Genomic DNA, 17,649 nt, shown 5'->3' with positions numbered 1-17,649 from the left:
ATTAGTGATGACAAGCAGCAAAATCTGGGCTCTTTCACTCATTTGTGTTTCCCACAAGCTACAATCTGATGCAAGCTGTTTGTGCTGGACTTGGCTCCATGCAGCACACTATACAAAATCTGTTCCTGTTTCTACATTGTTTGGCATGCACCTGAAAACATTTAAAAGAAGAATTTAACTGCCTTAACTGTGCTGTCTGGTTACCATAACACTTTCTTTTGTTTCTAAAACCCACACATGTCCAAACCCTCTGAACTCACTATTTATGTTAAAGCAGCTGCAGTGTATTAACTAGCTGTGTTTACTTATTTTGCCTGTATATAACTGTTGTCTTGAAAAATCTTTTTTCTTCAATTTATAGCTCCTTCATATAGATATACTGCCAACATAGCTAATCAATTTACCTCTGGTTCTATCTACACAGAATTAATTTTCCTTCCTCAAACTAAGGTGCTCTGTAAAATGCACAATTTTGCTGTTATGCTGGAGGGAATAAAATACACAGTATTGCTGAAAAGTGAAAAAGGCTCTTTTCCTTTTTTAAGTCATGCTCTTGCAATGCAGTGGTCGCCTCAGTTTTGGGACACTGGAACACTGTGGGCTACTATTTTAAAGAGTCAAAACCTTGAATAATAACCAGCCTCTGAATTGACTTCCACCACTTCAATGCAGAATGCTGTTATATTAGCACTCTTACACCCTTCTTGACAGCACAAAAGCTTCAGTTCTGTCAAGAATTGCTGGGAGAGAAATATTGCCCAAGCCCTCAAATGACCACTCGAGGCCGATGGCATTTATTCACCATCCAAGGCTCCCACAGAGCTTAAAATGAAAAATTTCTATCAGAACAGTTGTGATTGTTTACAGTGTCACTAAACCACTGAGCTACTTAGAATCTGATATCTTGCCTCCAACCTCAAGCCTGGTTGCCCTAGGCAGAGTAGATTACACTGTTGTCAGAACACTGCTGTAGCAGTGCAAACACACCTCCTAAAAAAGTGATATGGTCTCAATGCCCAGATGTGCTGAAAAACAAGGAGGGAGGGAAAAGAAACTTTTCATCATAGTGTGGAAATTCTCCAGAAAGGAGCCCACAGCTCTGCCAGATTTTTCAAACAGATACTGCAGAACAAAAGGACACTGGAAACTTAAAATATGCACAGCCTTTATGTCTTAGAGGCAGCAACTGCAAGGAATGATGCCATGGAAGGCCAAAAAAAATCAGTTACAAGGACACAAAAATACCCAGACCCATTGATCAGTGTACATTAGGTATATTTTTATTTACAGAGTAGAGATGCCTAATCAATTATAAGGTTAGACACCAAATAATTCAGATCCTTTTTTTTGTGTAAAAGTATATAAATATATACATAAAATTCTATGAAGTAAACATTAACTGTGATACAGTTAACATTCACTACTATCCTTATGCTAACAGGCATCTCTTAAAGCTTTAATGCTGATTTCAAGATACCCTCTATAAAATAGCTCTAATTGTACTAGAAGGGCAAAAATTCTGTGCCATGAACAAGCTTTCAAAAGAGACTAGTAAAAAGTCTTTGTAATAAAGTTTACAAGATAAAAATACTGCTTCATCCCTCCCACTTCCCCAGCCTGAAAGAAACAAATACCCCAAAGCAGTTGCAGAACTGCAGGAAGTAGTATAGAATTACTTTTTTTCTTCTTCATTACTTTTCTTTTTAAATTAAAATATTTTTATTTCTGTATTTTATGACATATTAAGGAAGCTACAAAAAATGCAGCTTTATTAAATATTGTTATACAAAAATCTCACATGGGCATCCATGGGGCTGAAGATAACAGTGGTATTGTATGAGCTATCCCTTTCCCTTAAAACTATATACGTTATTTGGAATGATGGAAAGACTTCATAGAAAAGGCATTGGACAGCAACTGAAGAAAGGGATTAGAAAACTATTGGCAAGACAAATAAAATGCTCCAAAGCCTCTCAACCTCCTTGCTTCCTTATTTTAAATGCACTTCTTCAGTGTTTTATTTGTCTCTCTGTTTTTCTTCATCCTGGAGTTGGTTCAGGACATAAAGGACAACTTGATAGCAGAAAATGTACTGATCCTGTAAGGAAAAGGAAATTACAGAACATGTAAAAAATGCCTGCACACCTAAGTGCTCTCACTTGCACTTCACAGCTGTACAGCACTTTCAATACTAATTATACTATTAAAGAAAACCACCATCACCAAATCCCAAGGAAAACAAAAGACCCCAAACAACAACAACAACAAAAAAACCAAACAAACAAAAAAGGCCACAGTGGAAAAATATGCAACCTCAACTTAAAAAAAATATAGACGCTCCTCTGCCACTAAAGATATATTTCATATGGGACATTTATTTTTCTTTCACACCAAAACCACCTAAAGGAGACTAGGCACTTTACATAAGCAGAAATGAAGACAGCAAGTGTATTTCAAGGACTTGCATCAATGCCAACTAATACTGATGGCTGTCCCAGAGGACAGTGGAACTTCTTACCTTAATCTGAGTGATAGAGGTGTGGGGGCTGATAGATGTTTTGGGGTGTGAGGTAGGGATGGGCTGATAGTTTACTGGTTTGATTTCAGGGTTTTTTTTTTTTAACTATGACTTCACAATTCTTTCCCATTCAAAGAAAAAAGTGCAGATTTTAACAAGACCTTCTGATAACCATCTCTAAAGTTAATTAGCTCTAGATCCAGATTATTCCTAAAAGATTGAACTTCTGGCTGAATATATTACCAAAAGAGATCTCAAGACATATCATTGATTCCCAGCAGCTACAGTTAGGCTTTCTCTTCAGTCTATAATGCAACTTTAAACCAAAAAAGCTTAGCTGACCCCCCTCTATAAACGCATGCTTTTGAAGATGAAAACTCACATTTTTTTTTTTAAACACAGATCAAAACAACACAGCATGTTAAAAATGGCTTGTGTTTATAAATGTTAGACACATCCTGCTACTCATCTGATTCTTGTGACACAAGTGTCACATTACAGTGCACAAAGACAATTGCTGTGTGCATCATGAAGCTCTCTGGCACTTCAGATGGTTCAGTGAAGGCCTGGGGAATCCAGACTCACCTCTGTCTGAACCATTCCGTGTCTCTGCAGACGCATGGTGCGCACCAGGTCCGAGATGTCGAACTACCAAAACAAACAGCAAGTTAAACATTCAAAAAAGACAGACATGCAGAACAAAGGAACATCCCCAGCATCAAAACAGGGAATGGGATTAGGTACATTAGTAATGAAATGAATAATTCACTACAGCCTATGTTTATCTGGTAGGTAACCAGCATGTGCTGTCTCTGGGCAATCTGGATGTGGCCCTACATCAGACACTCCCCCCTTTTCTTGTGCTCTTTCTGTACACAGGCCTTCTTGCTTATTCCAAGCTAAGCATGCAGAAAATAAAGTTTCAGACATTCAGAGGGTGCTTAGAAACTCCACTGAGCTAAGCATGACATAGCTCATCTTCTTTAGAAATTCACCACAGTTTTGCTACCCTAGGCTGCTGAAGGACATAAACATAAGGGAGCTAGCACCCTCCTGTGGATTGTCCTAGAAAGCAATCCTTGGTTGTGTTGGAAAAGTTAATTTACACGCCCCTTCCACCAATTGCCAAAGCCATCATGGCAACACCATTTTTCCCATGCCATGTGCCAGAAGTCCAGAAGGTAAAAGATGACCTTGCAATATACTTCAAGTGGCCTGGCTGCTGAGGTTGCCCGAGCTAACCCAAGGGCCACGGGGATATTAGAGCTCTCCCCACTTGAGATCACCAGCAAAGAAACATAATACTGCCAACAGCATGGTACACTCTTTAAAAGATTGCATCGATTCAGTGGAACACACTTCCTGCAGGTCAGGAGCACTACTGGGCCCATCCCATGGATACTCACATCGAGGTCTCTGCTGATGAGCCCCAGGACCACGTCTATGCAGATGAGGGTGCCTGACCTCCCGATGCCTGCACTGCAGTGGGTGATGATGGGTCCTGCCTTGTGGACCTGCCGCATGTAAGAGATGAAGGTGAGCAGATCGTCTGGCTGCGAGGGGGTGTCGTGGTCAGGCCAGGCAATGAAGTTCAGGTGGGAAATGTGCCGCACTTCACCTGTCTGAGGTTCAAAAACAACACCACCGTTTGGCTTGTGGCAAGAATAAAAAGAAAGAAATTGAGTTTCCAAAGAAAAGTCTCAGAACAGAGGGATATGCCCAGTGAAGGTGCTTTGTAATTCAATACGAGAACTAAACTGGAAATAACTAGTAAGCAATTTAAATGTGTAAGGTTCACTGTGCAGACTGAGCTGATCACACAGAGGAGTCAACCAGCCAGGCTGCATTATTAGTGAATTCATATCCCTACATATATTTCTGTGGCCAATGGGAGCCAAAATTTAGAGTCTCATTACTGTAATGAAATCATAGCCTGGCCCAAAAGCTTTTTCCTATAAAGGTCACAAAGCAGCACAAGCTGCCATGAAGAACATCTGCCCGGTAATGCTCACTAGGCAAAGAGGAGAAGCTCTGGGTTGCCTCTTGATGTAGACAATGGAAGTGAAAGCAGGAAAGCCAGAAGTATAAAGATAAATATGGCAATACTCAGAAAAAAACTCCAAGCGTGCAGAATTAGATTCACTCACCTGAATCTCTTCGAGCTCCAGCACTCTGATGATGAAGCCCTTCAGCTGCTGAAGTCTCACAAGAGCCAAGCGTAGTCTGTCATTTATCATGGTGGTTTTATTGAGCACATCTGGCCAGTAACGCTGACACTTTATCTTTTCTCCCTCGACCTCCTGAGTCATCATGGCAATCACAGTACAGTTTTGTTCCCAAACCATTTGCCAGAAATCTGCTACAGTAGTAGGAAGAGGTCCTTGGCATGCAATGTAAACGAACTCCTCATTCCCCACGGGCATGCGAATGAAGCTGGCATTGATGTATCCACCTTCAACCCCGAGAGGGACTCTGGTGGTGTCATCTGTCATCCCCACACAACAGAAAGACCTCATGTTAGGTGTGCATGTCATCAGACCTTCAAGCAATACAGCTGCTGAACCTTACACACTCACACAGCACTTATCTCCACTGATGCTTGCACAGCTTGCTTTAGAAGAAATAAATCACTTAAATACATAATTTAGGACACCAATCAGTACTTTTAATAAAGAAAAAGATGTCTGCAGGAGAAATATAAAACAGCAGACAGGTGGGATAAGTGATTTGAACTCTGAAAAACAGAGGCTGAGCTTTTCTCACATAGAACTAACCTCTGTCAGTTTTTACTTCTCAACACCTAACAAGCAGAATTTTATGGCAGGAAATTTACTGACCATAGTACACATTTCTGTTTTTCCAATTCTGCATGGGTAAAACTGAAAAAAACCTTGTCTGGTTGCACATGTATACATGATTTAAGACATGCGACCTGCTAAAACAACTGAAAAGTCTGTGAACATCCATCCCTACATACCACAGCACAGTAATATATTGTTCACTGATCAAACTGCTTTATAAATGCTTGCTTTACTTTCATCCTTACTAGGATTAGAAATCAAACCACCCCCATCAACCATCTTATCCAATCCATCTGACCATACAGGCGGTGGCAGAATGTCAACTGTGAATTTCAAATGAGTTAGGACTTACAAGGAAGTATGTTTTTATATCTGTTCTTTCTCCTGTTCTCCTTCGCTTGTCCAACCAAACACTGATCCAGAGGTTTTAACTCCTGAAGGTTCTGTAAAGAGGTAATTACATGTCCATTGGGAAACAGTAATTGGTAATAATAGTAAGAGTGGTTATGTTATCAAGTCACAAACAGAATAATTAAAAATTAAATCCTAATGTGGATATGCAAAATAATGCAGTCACAGGAAGGAATCTTCTACACAGCCAAGAAAATGAAATTAACAAAAAAAACCCCAAACCAAACCCCACACACTATCAGTAAATATTTTATCTCATTCTCTCAAAAAAGAGATCATGTAGCATGGCTGACTTAAGACACTGAAAAAACTGGTTTCACATTCAGCAGCTGGACTTCACAGCCTTTGTCTATGCCTGTTTACATTATTCACATGGTAATTTACCAGAAGGAAGAATGATGTAAAAAACACTTATGTACTGAATTCAAACTGATCTCATCTCTCAGCAGCTTGTGGGAGAAGGGAGAGAAGTCTTTGGTGTCAAGTCTTTTCATCTCTTTTGAGCTTCCAATTAAAGAGCTGTGGTATTCAAGGCAGTGATGATCCAGCCATTCTATTTTTGTTTCATAGTGGAAAAAGGACTTTAAAGGACAAATAGTTACTCACTTCAATCTCTTTAGAAGGGACTCCCTGTTCCAGCAATCCACGCAATATCCTGATCACTGACTTCAATTTGGCTCCTGAATATTTGCCTCCAGGGAGCACATTCACCGTAGGGAGTGCAGAGATCTCTTCATTTGTCACTAGGGGGAAATCTAGCAGAAGATATAAATAAATAGGTAAAATCAGGGAAACATAAACTGTAGCCCACAGTTGGATTTGCATGTTGCTGTTCACCACTGCACTGCCTGTTTTCTTTTGAATGCCTCCCTACACAGAGAGAACACACAGCTCTCCTCTTAGTTTGACAGGCAAAAGCAAATTAACTAGCAAAACCAGTAAGACAAAATCAGCTCTGATGAATCCAGGGAGTATTTTCCTGAATTTCCAAGAAATACAGATGTCAGAACTCAAAATGTCCCTCAGACATTTTCAGAGGTTCCAGGCCTTGGTCAGAAGCATTTTAGACCCTGACAGGCAGCTGAAAACAGCTGTGATTTTGAGTTTGAGCCATGGAATGAGTTACCAACTTTGAAGGTGGAACAAGCAGTCACAGAGAGTTAGATGGTATAGTAAAAGTAGTTACAAATTAGAGGGGAAAATTTTTTAGTATTGTACGGGGGGTTTTAACACCTGTACAGGGGGGTTTTACTTTGTACAGGGGGGTCAGGAGTTCTAAGATGGAGGAAAGTGGGCCTGATCCTGTTCTTCCTCCTTCTTCTTCCTTACCTCCATGTTCTTGGTGATGTTGGCACTCACAGATTGGTTTAGAGTAGAGGAGCACATTGTAACATAGATAGTAGGAATTGGGGAAAATCTGTAAACATATAACACGTAATATACCATATAAAAGATAGCAGCAGCCCTGGGCAGGGAGAGAGACGACGGAGACACCGGACAGTGAGGGTGTCAGGAGTGTGTGTGTCTCTGCCTGGGCCGCTGACCTAGGCAGCCGCGGCGGGCGAGGACAATCTTTTAGATAGCTAGCAATAAACTGCCTTGAGACCGAACCACAAGAGGCTGCGGAGTTTTTCTTTGGAAGCTCGGGTTGGAGGAGAGACTTTACCACCACACGAGAGCCCCAAATCAATCCCGGGGTTCTCACATACATTGAAATGAACTTCAAGTACATTTTAAATTTAAGTTCTTCACACAATAACTTACAAAAATGTATGGACACACACAGGGATAATTTAGAACTCTCCACGTTACAGCCTGTGACTTGTTTTTAGCACTAATACTCAACATGTATACAGCACATCTTACAATTATCACTTGGAAGGATATTGTTTTTTTCCAATACAGCTTGCTTCCCATCAGGCCTTCAGTGCTTCTCTGAAGCACAAAAAATTCATAAACCAAGAATCTCTCAGGTATTACAATTAAAAGTGTCCTAAATCTACTGACTTAGTCTGAAGTATCCTTTTTTCTTTAAATGAATACAAAGGACTGCTGTATATGGACTTCAGGAACTCACATTTCTAATGCTAGCTCAAAAAAAGGGAAGACTAAATTCTGCCAAATACATCAAACTGTACAGATGCCACTGTGCCACACTGAGCAGCACAGGAAGAGCAAAGATAAATGTAGTGCCTAATCTGAGCATGGGGTAGCTGGTATGTGAAACACATGATACATCAGTCTAATCACAGTCAAACATATATTTATTGTTACAGCTTTTGCGAGGGAGATACTGAGGAAGGAAGTATCTCAGATGGTCTCAACTTTCTACAGCTACAGACACAACATTGCCAATACTTGTTCCTATTAACACTCACACACTTACTACACAAAAATGTAGAGATCCTTCCCAGTGCATTGCTGAGCTGTTAGAATCCCCCTTATACCTTGCATGACATCCTTGAAACATATCCAGGATGTCTCAAAATACACTTCTGTTTATATAATGTGACCCTGAAGTTTTCCACTGATTATTGAAAATGTCCTTGCCTTTATTCACACGCTCCTGGCTGACTGATTCAATTGGCAGCTCATCGCTTCCCCACGTGATCTCCTCCTCATCTGCCTGGCTCAAGGAAGGTTGTGGAGGGGATCTGTAAGAGGACAAGGTATGGAAGTAAGAAATAACACCTAGAACCAACACATTTGCAACCTTGTTAAAAAAAAAACCCACACAAACCCCATCAGAAAGTAATTTATAGCTACAATTATTTCTGGACTGGACCCCTGTACCAGTGATCTCAAAATCCTAACTTTTGTGCACCCTCCTTTTTTTTTTTACATCCCCAAAGGGGATTTGAAAAAAGGTAACAGTGGAAAAAGAGTCAAGAATATACAAATCTAGTAATAACTACTATTGCAATTATTTTTCAAAGGCTAAGCAATTGAATAGCATCCAACAGCATATTTGTACCACTCATACAATTCACTACATCTGAGTATCTATTTTCAATTGCAAGTTTTCTAGCTTTGTTGAAGATACTGATGAATGTATTAAGTATTTTAGGTTATGACGTCACTGTTTGCTCCAAGTCTCGACCCCAAACTTCCTACAAGCTTAACAACATAAAACCATATACATTTTCACTGAAATTTCACTTGGACTAAAATTATTACACTAAGAAAAACAACCTTGGGAGTATCTAAAGTTCAAAGTGGTTCCCAGGGACAGCTAGCTAGTAACTTGTTCAGTCATATGCTTCATGCTCTGTGGAAAAAATAGTAAGCCCCAGGCATCCAAATGGGAGCTGATGAAGCAGAGGAACTCTACACTTGAGTTGCAGTGGTCTAAAACCAGAAGATGTAACACCAATAAAGCCTGTCTAGATTCAAACTGAAGACAGCATTGATTGAATGTTTTCTTCATATCCAAGTACCAAGTTGTTAGCACAATGCAAATTATGTTATTTGGAGACATCTGAACACAGTCCAGTTACTTGCTACAACCATGTATGAAAGGAACAAATAAAAGTAGGGTGTAGTAAACCACATAAAGCTGACTAATATTCAGGAAAATTACAACTTTCAAAGTAAAGAATAGACCAAGAGAACAATTCAACAAGATATTGCACAGATATTTTATTTGGTTTATTTCAGGGGTGGTTTTTTGGTTTTTTTGTTGTTTTTCTCTCATTCCAACATATTACACTTCAGACTTCCACACTTCACAGGTTTGCTTTCAAGCAACACTAGAAAAGAAATCGTACCTTTCTGGCACAGCTTTTACTTCACAATAGTCTTCACAACCATTTACATGTGTAGCCTAGAAGAAGTATTTCAAAACAAATTAAAAGACACAGTTGCAATGTTCACATACTGCAAATTTTAAACAATTAACAATTACAGGGACTATTCCTGAAGGGTACTAAGTTCAAAGCAGTACATAATGGAAGACTTTCCTCTTTTAGACATCTCATTAACCCAAAATAACAGAGGACGAGAACACTGAGCACTTGGAAAGATACTCTACTGTAACAGGGCCAAAAAACTATATTAAAATCACTCCTGACTCACAGCAGCAGTAGAGTCACCTAAGATTTCCACAGTTGGCTTTTTTGTTTCTAATACGTAGAAACCCTTTCTGAGCTAAGATTGATTGTGAAAACTTCTGCCTCAGAACTGTCAAGCCACAGTTCCTATACTGTGGATATGTAACATACCTCTAAATGACACACACTCCTATTCACACCTTCCTCAGCAGACAGTGAAGACTCAGCATAGAGGAAGGCATTTCCATCCTTCTTTCAATAAAAATTTTACAAATTCATTTATACTTTTTAGGCCAACTTGCTTTTCCACTGCCATACTGGGACAGTTTTACTCGCGGCTCTCCCTAGAGCACATTGACACAAAGCCAGATTCCTGATTTGATTTTCAGCTCTACTAACTGGACAGAAAGCTAGAAGAGCCAGGATGTGCTGGAGAGACAGAGTTCTGCTGATTTGAAACAAGAGACAAAACCCAGGCATCCAGTGACTGATGTAAACCAGGACACAATAACATAGAGTAAACCACATATAGAAGTTATTCAAGCCAATGAACTTACTCTAGCAAAATGCAGCAAGAAATTTTAAACCCACATTTTGGACAGTAAGGTTTACACAGCATTTGTTTTCACTGTGACTGCTTCCCTTCTTTGAGCAGGAATCACTGAAATCTTTTAGATTAAAAAGCTGAAGTAGCATTAACAAAGTAGTTCATTACCACTCTTTTTGAAGAAAAAACTAATGGACTTGTATGATAGTGTAAAATAACTTTATGTTTTGTTCTCTTACATAGGTAATTCACGATAATCATATGCTATTTAAAAATAAATGTTTGCACACCACTTAAAGCTACTACCTACAGTGATGTTCTCATTTAAAGGACATGTAATGTTATTTCTACCAATTCTATGCCAATAAGGAAAAAAATTGAAAGCACTTGCCAGTTTCTTGCCATCCTACCTCTGAAAAATCTTCAGGTAAAGATGACCCATCACAGTCTGTGTCCTCAGACTTATCTTCTGTCACCCTTCCATTCATCTCTACTGAACAGGAAAATCAGGGGATACAGCATAAACACACCAGAAAATGCCTAGGAGCCACCCTCTCACAGATGTGAATCCTGTTCCACCTGTCTGGCACTAGACAGGGAATACAGGTGCCAGACTAACCAAGAAACACTTTTTGAGGCCCTCTGCTACCAGAGTACTGGCAAAGAGTTCTTACTATATAGGATAAACAGACTTTAGGTTTCTTTATCTTACAACTTGAACAGCTGTCATGTTGTGTGAGGTTGTTTGCACAGAATATCTGTGTCACAGCATAACTGATGGACAGGCTGCAGCTACTAAGTTATCACATTCCCCATGCCAGTGTTTTTTCTGCAATTCAGTTAGATTTAGAACAGCAGTAGGTCCAAACCAGGATTCTACTCACTCTTTGCATTAACAAAATGTAATTAGGACATTCCATATAAAATCTGACTTGCATCTGTCTGCTATAGCATACTCTAGCTATACTCTGAGCATATGCTATAGCATACTCTGCTATACCCTATGGATTCAATTTATCTTCAGTCACAAAGGACAGCCTACAAGAAACTGGAAGTATTTGAGCTCCAGTGATATTCCTCAGCTGAGATCCTGGCACAGCCAGAACCTCAGTGATCTCTGACTTCTAATGCAATGACCAATGACAATAACCCAATGACCTTGTAGTCATGACATGAAATAATTACAATTTTGGAAGGTGTATCTAGAGTTTTAGAAGGAATCTCTACAGAAACAGCAAGCATCTTGCTTGAATTTTTGGAGCATGCATACATAGTGTGACACCACAAAGGAATTACAAATCCTATTCCTCACTACATTTGAGCTAATAACTAGTAAAACTGAGGAGATGGAGTGAAGCAAGAGAAAGGTATACAGTCAGAAGGAGGTACTGGAAAAAAGCCAACCTTTCTAAAAGAAACAAAGCAAGTTGGTAAATTGTTTGGTTTTGAGAGACCTCAACACATTTCCAAGTTGTGCAATCTGAAGCCAATGAAATGCTGAAATGCTTCAGCATGCCAACATGACTGCAGCTGCAGGACCAAGTACCCAAACAATAGGAATTTCACTCAAGAGACAACTCTAGAATAGGAATAATTTTCCCAGATTACTTAAAGCAAAACTCAGATTTTTCAAACCATAACCTCACCTATCACATTGCATTTCAAATTCATGGTAATCAGCAACTATTTGTTGGTATTCAACTTGGGAAACTTCCAGTTCAGATATCAAATCAATGTTAATCAACTCACTCTGCTGACAAATCTATTGCTTACTTGGCACCTTGTTTCAGTGTTTGCTGTCAGTGATGCTCTTTTCTAATGGCTCACGTTACCTGACAGGTGATTTTCTGATGCAGCCTTCTTGAGATGTAGAAGACTTTGAGCCTCTGAAGTCGCATTATTCTGATTTAAGAGATTCTGGGCTTCCTCGTCTACGACATCCAACAGATACTGGACAATTTCATTGTGGTCATCCTCATCATAATACTCATCATCTGGAGCCTCTGTTCCTGAAGACAAACAGTGCAAAATGACAAGTTTTCCCAGTACAAAATGGTTTGCAAGAACTAATTTAAAGGGGCAGACACGAGGCATTATTTCTAGCTGTTACCTTGGCCTTCCTTTATTTCTCTGTAACATAAATCCAATTTCTATAAATCTATTTTCAACATCAACTAACTCCTATAAAACAAAGCATGAGACTTGGAAAAGATCTTCTAAAAGTGACTGCCAGTCTAACATTTAATTATTTCAGCGTATTCAACCATGCCATGATTCTCTTGTGCTGGTACAATAGAGAACAATGCAGTCCCAATCTCACCTCCTCTTACCTGATTTGTCAATATGTTTAGGAAAATCTGACATCTGATTGGTAAATCCAAGGGAAGGTGCATCTTCTGCTCCTGAGAGGTTCATTAGCGCTTTTGTGTGATGGACATTATTTTCTGTATTTCCCTCAGAAGGTCCCAGGATGCCATTGCCATTGACCTGAGAAAGTAAAGAACACTACAAATTAACTCTTAAATAGCCTGGCAGCTTGTTGAAGCAACAAACAATCACTAAAAAGTTTTCACCTCTCCTCAGCAACAAATAAAACCTCTATTCATATCATCTGCAATATCTGGGTGATGGGTGGGACATTTCACATGACAAGAGCAAATAAAAAAAAATTAAAGCAACTAAGGAAAAAACCCACATGCTGATGAAGCAGCAGCTTCTACAAGAGAACACATGGTAGCATTTAACATTATTTTAATCCCTATAGAATGTATGCAAGCTTCAGTACTTTTGGTCCCACAACACAGCATTTCTAAGGAAGAACTAATGGGAAAAAAAGAAAGAAAATCACCTAGCAAATATAATATGAAAGTATCTGCAGAAACTGTGGGCTAAATAGAGTATTTTGGATAATAGCCTTACATCCTTCTTATAAGACAATTTGTCTTTCTACAAAGCAGTGCCAAAGAAAGAGCATCTCAATTAAAAAACCTTGCGTATTTATTATGATCACTGCTTATTCAGGTCATTTGATAATAGTGGGTTTGTATACTTTGATCACAAGATTGTTTCATTCATTTATTTAGTTTTAAAAGTGTTTGATGTAGATTCTTTTCTCTAGTTAATGGTAACAGGCACAAAAAAGGAGCATTTACCTTGGGCCCATAAGCATTAGTTGACTTCTCTGCTTTATCAAAGGGATCACCACAGGAACAACCTAAGCAAAAATGGGGAAAAACCAGCAACTTTTTCTCTGAAATTAAATTAGCCCCATTGATTATTTTTCTAAAATAAGCAAGGTATTTAAAACTATGTTATGACATGAGTACCCTGGTTTCTGTGCATTGCAAAACTTCTATCTGAATGACTACACTTCATAAAATGGCTTTATGAATTTTTTATTTAAAGGGATTAGAAAGCATGAATGCTAATACAAGTAACCAGCTCAAAGCAAAGAGAAATGTTGATAAATAGTTTAAACAACTTACAGTGGAAACGTGCACCTTTGAGAAAAGCACTGATTTCCTTTTTCCTCAAAATGTACAAGATACAACACCACAAACACCTGTCATTGACTATTTTTTTTAATGTAATATTATCTGATGTCTGGGTCCTTCTTCAAAGGAACCCTTCTGCTCTATATTAGAGAAAATTTGTAAACTAGACAAAAACTGACATCATAAGACATTATTGCTGAATCTCTTTTCATGAAGCTTTTAGAGGAAAGATCAAGTAAGCTCCTGTTGGAGCTGGTCACAATAAGCTGGACTAAGATAGTATCTCATTATCCATATCAATTTCTTTATTTTTATTTTTTCACTTGCTATGAGTAAGCACACAAATCTTACCATTAGCTTTCACTGGCCATGGACTTGAGTTCTCAGGGCTTTTGGATTTTGGGAACACTGCATGACCATCTCTGTGAAAAGAAATATTGACAGGAATATTAATAGGTAAATCAGAGTAATTATCAGCTATTGAAGTAAACACTACTACTGGTAAAAAAACTGCTAACCATTCCCAACCAACTTGGTGTCGTTTGCAAACTGAAGGAGGACACATCCAATTCCTTCTTCCAAATCAGCAATAAGGAAATGAAACTGCTCTGGCCCCAATACTGAGCCTTAGGGAAACCCCCCTAGCACCATTCACCATCACTCCCTCACTCCAGCCAGTTTTTAACCCAGTGAAGAGCATCTCTCTAAGCCATGGGAGAAAGCTGTGGGAGACAGTATCAGAGATTTCACTCAATCCAGTAGACACATCCAGAGCCTTTCCCTTATCCACCAGATGGGGAACCCAGTCATGAAAGTAGATCAGGTGGGCCAGGCAGGACCTGGCTTTCCTGAATACCTGGCTGGACCTGATCCCCTTGTCCTGTACTGTGTGGTCACACTCGAGGTGATCTCTTCCATAACCTTCCCTACACTGAGGTCAAGCTGACAGGCCTGATCCTCCTCCCAGCCTCTCTTGCAGATTGGAGTCACACTGGTCAACCTATAGTCCCCTGGGACCTCCCCACTGAGCCAGGACTGATAATGCAGATGCAGATGATGCAGAGTGTCTTGGTGAGTTCTCCTGCCAGCTCCTTGCATATCCTTGGATGAATCCCATCCATCCTCACAGACCTGTGAGTGTCCAAGTGCCACAGCAGGTCACTGACTAATTCCTCCTGGATTACAAGGGGTCTATTTGAACACATGTAGTTCGCAGCTGGACACAGCCTTGTGCTCCCAAGAAGCACAAAGCACAGCAAGTACCACATACCCTTGTGCTCCTTTGAAGCACAAAAACTCTGAATTTACAGACCCTTTCTGTGGAGTCAGTCTTCAGTAACATGTGGTGAATTTCCTGTCTTACCAGGAACAGGTTTTACTCATGTACTCATAAATACAATCATACAAACATGCAACAAAAAGTACAGGGAAGCCTTTTGCTTCCAGAACACACCTGGTCACTTTGAGCACCACTGTTGGAAGGCATGTTTCAAGCATTCTTTTGGCTTCTTTCAGAGTCATTCCTTGTGTGCTTACTCCATTAATGTAATGGATAATATCTAGTACATGGAGACTCTCCTCTCTGGCAGCAACCGATTTGGGGAGAATGTCACTAATGTACACAACTTGATAAACACTGTCATGGCCTCCTGATAATGACAAACCTTTGCAGGAAAAGAGGGGGAGAACAATAAAAATACAATAAAAATTCTTTGTAACTGAAGGGGAAGATTTTTCTTTAGGGCAAAAAGCAGATTAATTCCATGTTACCTAGCTCCTCCTTATGGCACATCAGTGTCATGTCAGGCAGCAAATGAGGCAACACTGGCATCTTTGGTAACTCCAGAACTCGCCCTAGCACTAATCTGACAGTCCTTGGGGCAGCTCGCAGAAAGTTGACTGCATCAGTATGGCTCATGTTAGTGACATCAATGTCATTAACCTGCAACAACAAAAGCAACACAGGTGTCCTTGTTAGGTCCCAAGTAAGACAGCACTACTGAGGAGGCATTTGTTGCTGTTCTCAAGTGCTCTCAAGTGTTCTCTGAGAGGCATTGAATCATGCCTCTCAGAAGGTGCGTATCTTTGTCCTTTAACCACATTTGACTTGGCCTACAACACAGTTCACTTTTTTTTTTTTTTGGACTCAAAGTTGTCCTTTTCGTGCAACCCCTGCACATGAAAAGATGAATTCTCTCACTTTTATGAGTCGGTCTCCAGGCCGTAGTCTCCCATCACTTTTGGCAGGATCCTGAACGATGTCATGAACGTAGCAGCCAACACTGTCGTTACCTTTGGTCACTGTAAAACCCAGACTGCCCTTTTCTGACTTTGTCAGAGTCACTTGGAGCTCTACTTCCTAGGGGGACAAAACAGCACTTTACAAGCAGGCAGACAGAAGAAATACAAACATTTTACTGAATTTAAGACAGCTGGAAGCAGACAACTGATTTACCTACTGATTAAATTGTGACACAAGCCTGGAACAAGACACATTTATCATCAGGCTCAGCTTAGTTGCTTCAAATAAGCATCTCTAATGAGTTCAGACAGAACCAAAAAATGTTTTGCATGGAAATAACATGGGGCTAAAAGTCTATGAATTGAACAAAATTTTGAAGGCACACATCAAAACTCACACCTTATTTTACCCTTACCTAGCTGCCACATGTAAGAAAGTCTCTATATTTTTTAAATATCTCAACACATCCATAATTATTCCAAACAAAATAAGCAAACATATTTTCCTACAGTGAGACATAATACCATAGAGCTTATCTTGAAACTGAACACATGCATATGTTTTGTCCATTTTAATTTGCATTAATTTTGATTTGAAAGATAGGGATCTGTCTCATTTGCATTAAAAAAATCACAGAGCACCAGGAAGGATGAAGAAAAACTTCTAAACAGGGGACTAAGAAAAATACAGTTTCTTGTCAAAAGGGAGTTTTGGTACTTATAACATGGAAGACCCTTACAACTGGGACGTATCAAGATTCAATTTCAATTATTTTCAATCTTTGAACAGATTATGTGAGGATATGGAAGTCCCTTCTCATACACAAGACATTTCTGTGGTGTCAAGCTTTCTCAGAAGACCTCAAAAATAGGCTCCATCTTGCAGCAGAACAGAAAGTCCTTGGGATTCATATTTATAAATGCAGCAAAGAACAGGGTCCCTTGATGCCTCAGTTTATTCTCTGACCTCTGAACAACCACCTAAAATTAAAAGAGCAGAGGCAAGGTATCTGCCATTTAAGCTTCCTCTGAGTATATGGCTGAAAGGTAGGTAAACATTTAACGCCAAGGTTTCCAGGATTAAATGACCCATGAAATGGGCATATACACATCCACCTATGTACACATGGATGCCTCCACATACAGAGGGAAATGTATCAACTCTTCAAGAGCCCACACAGGAAATACCTGCAGACACTGATATGAGCAGCTGCCATTGATTACAAATGGCAATGTAGCTGCCATTTATTAGGCACACACTCAGATTAGTGCAAGTATAACCTACAACTATCCCATTTGTAAATTAATGTGCCTAATTTATACCCACTCTCAAAATCACAACTGAAACAACCACAGCAGGACATTCATGCTCCTGAAAGACAGAAATAGCATATTACTGGCTCATATTCTTCAGCATTTTTGTCCAGCTGGGTGAGTAATGAATCTATTTCTCCCAGGTGTGAAGTCAGCTCAGAGACAGAAGTAGCATAACAGTCATTTATTAACATGGATGTCGTAACATCAGGTACAGTTCTACAGGTTGGGATCACTGGCAAATCCAAAGGCAGATCACTACAGATAAAGCAGA

The 17,649-nt window shown here is 39.6% G+C and overlaps 1 protein-coding gene across 10 annotated transcripts in view; it reads right to left on the bottom strand.

The window, feature by feature from the left end:
* Window positions 1–1,258: 1,258 nt before the first annotated feature.
* The window catches only part of PTPN13 (protein tyrosine phosphatase non-receptor type 13), a 114,857-nt gene continuing 98,466 nt past the window's right edge, over window positions 1,259–17,649 (bottom strand). For 8 of the 10 annotated variants that reach the window (XM_072928661.1, XM_072928662.1, XM_072928660.1 and 5 more), the window contains 17 exons: window positions 17,459–17,633; window positions 16,021–16,179; window positions 15,591–15,762; window positions 15,274–15,484; window positions 14,172–14,242; window positions 13,479–13,540; window positions 12,657–12,813; window positions 12,159–12,335; window positions 10,737–10,819; window positions 9,498–9,553; window positions 8,281–8,384; window positions 6,337–6,485; window positions 5,672–5,762; window positions 4,666–5,003; window positions 3,925–4,140; window positions 3,104–3,166; window positions 1,259–2,098 (listed from right to left, as the gene is read on the bottom strand). In XM_072928661.1, coding sequence (XP_072784762.1) covers window positions 2,018–2,098; window positions 3,104–3,166; window positions 3,925–4,140; window positions 4,666–5,003; window positions 5,672–5,762; window positions 6,337–6,485; window positions 8,281–8,384; window positions 9,498–9,553; window positions 10,737–10,819; window positions 12,159–12,335; window positions 12,657–12,813; window positions 13,479–13,540; window positions 14,172–14,242; window positions 15,274–15,484; window positions 15,591–15,762; window positions 16,021–16,179; window positions 17,459–17,633 — 2,365 coding nt within the window. In that variant the 3' untranslated portion in view covers window positions 1,259–2,017. The remainder of the gene's footprint in view (window positions 2,099–3,103; window positions 3,167–3,924; window positions 4,141–4,665; window positions 5,004–5,671; window positions 5,763–6,336; window positions 6,486–8,280; window positions 8,385–9,497; window positions 9,554–10,736; window positions 10,820–12,158; window positions 12,336–12,656; window positions 12,814–13,478; window positions 13,541–14,171; window positions 14,243–15,273; window positions 15,485–15,590; window positions 15,763–16,020; window positions 16,180–17,458; window positions 17,634–17,649) is intronic. The other 2 variants (XM_072928658.1, XM_030271833.4) reach the window with 1 other exon arrangement.

The sequence above is a fragment of the Taeniopygia guttata genome, chromosome 4 (assembly GCF_048771995.1).
Source record: "Taeniopygia guttata chromosome 4, bTaeGut7.mat, whole genome shotgun sequence".
In the NCBI taxonomy this organism is placed as follows: domain Eukaryota; kingdom Metazoa; phylum Chordata; class Aves; order Passeriformes; family Estrildidae; genus Taeniopygia; species Taeniopygia guttata.
The sequence above is the reverse complement of the archived record's forward strand: the minus strand, read 5'-3'. Positions and strand labels throughout refer to the sequence as shown.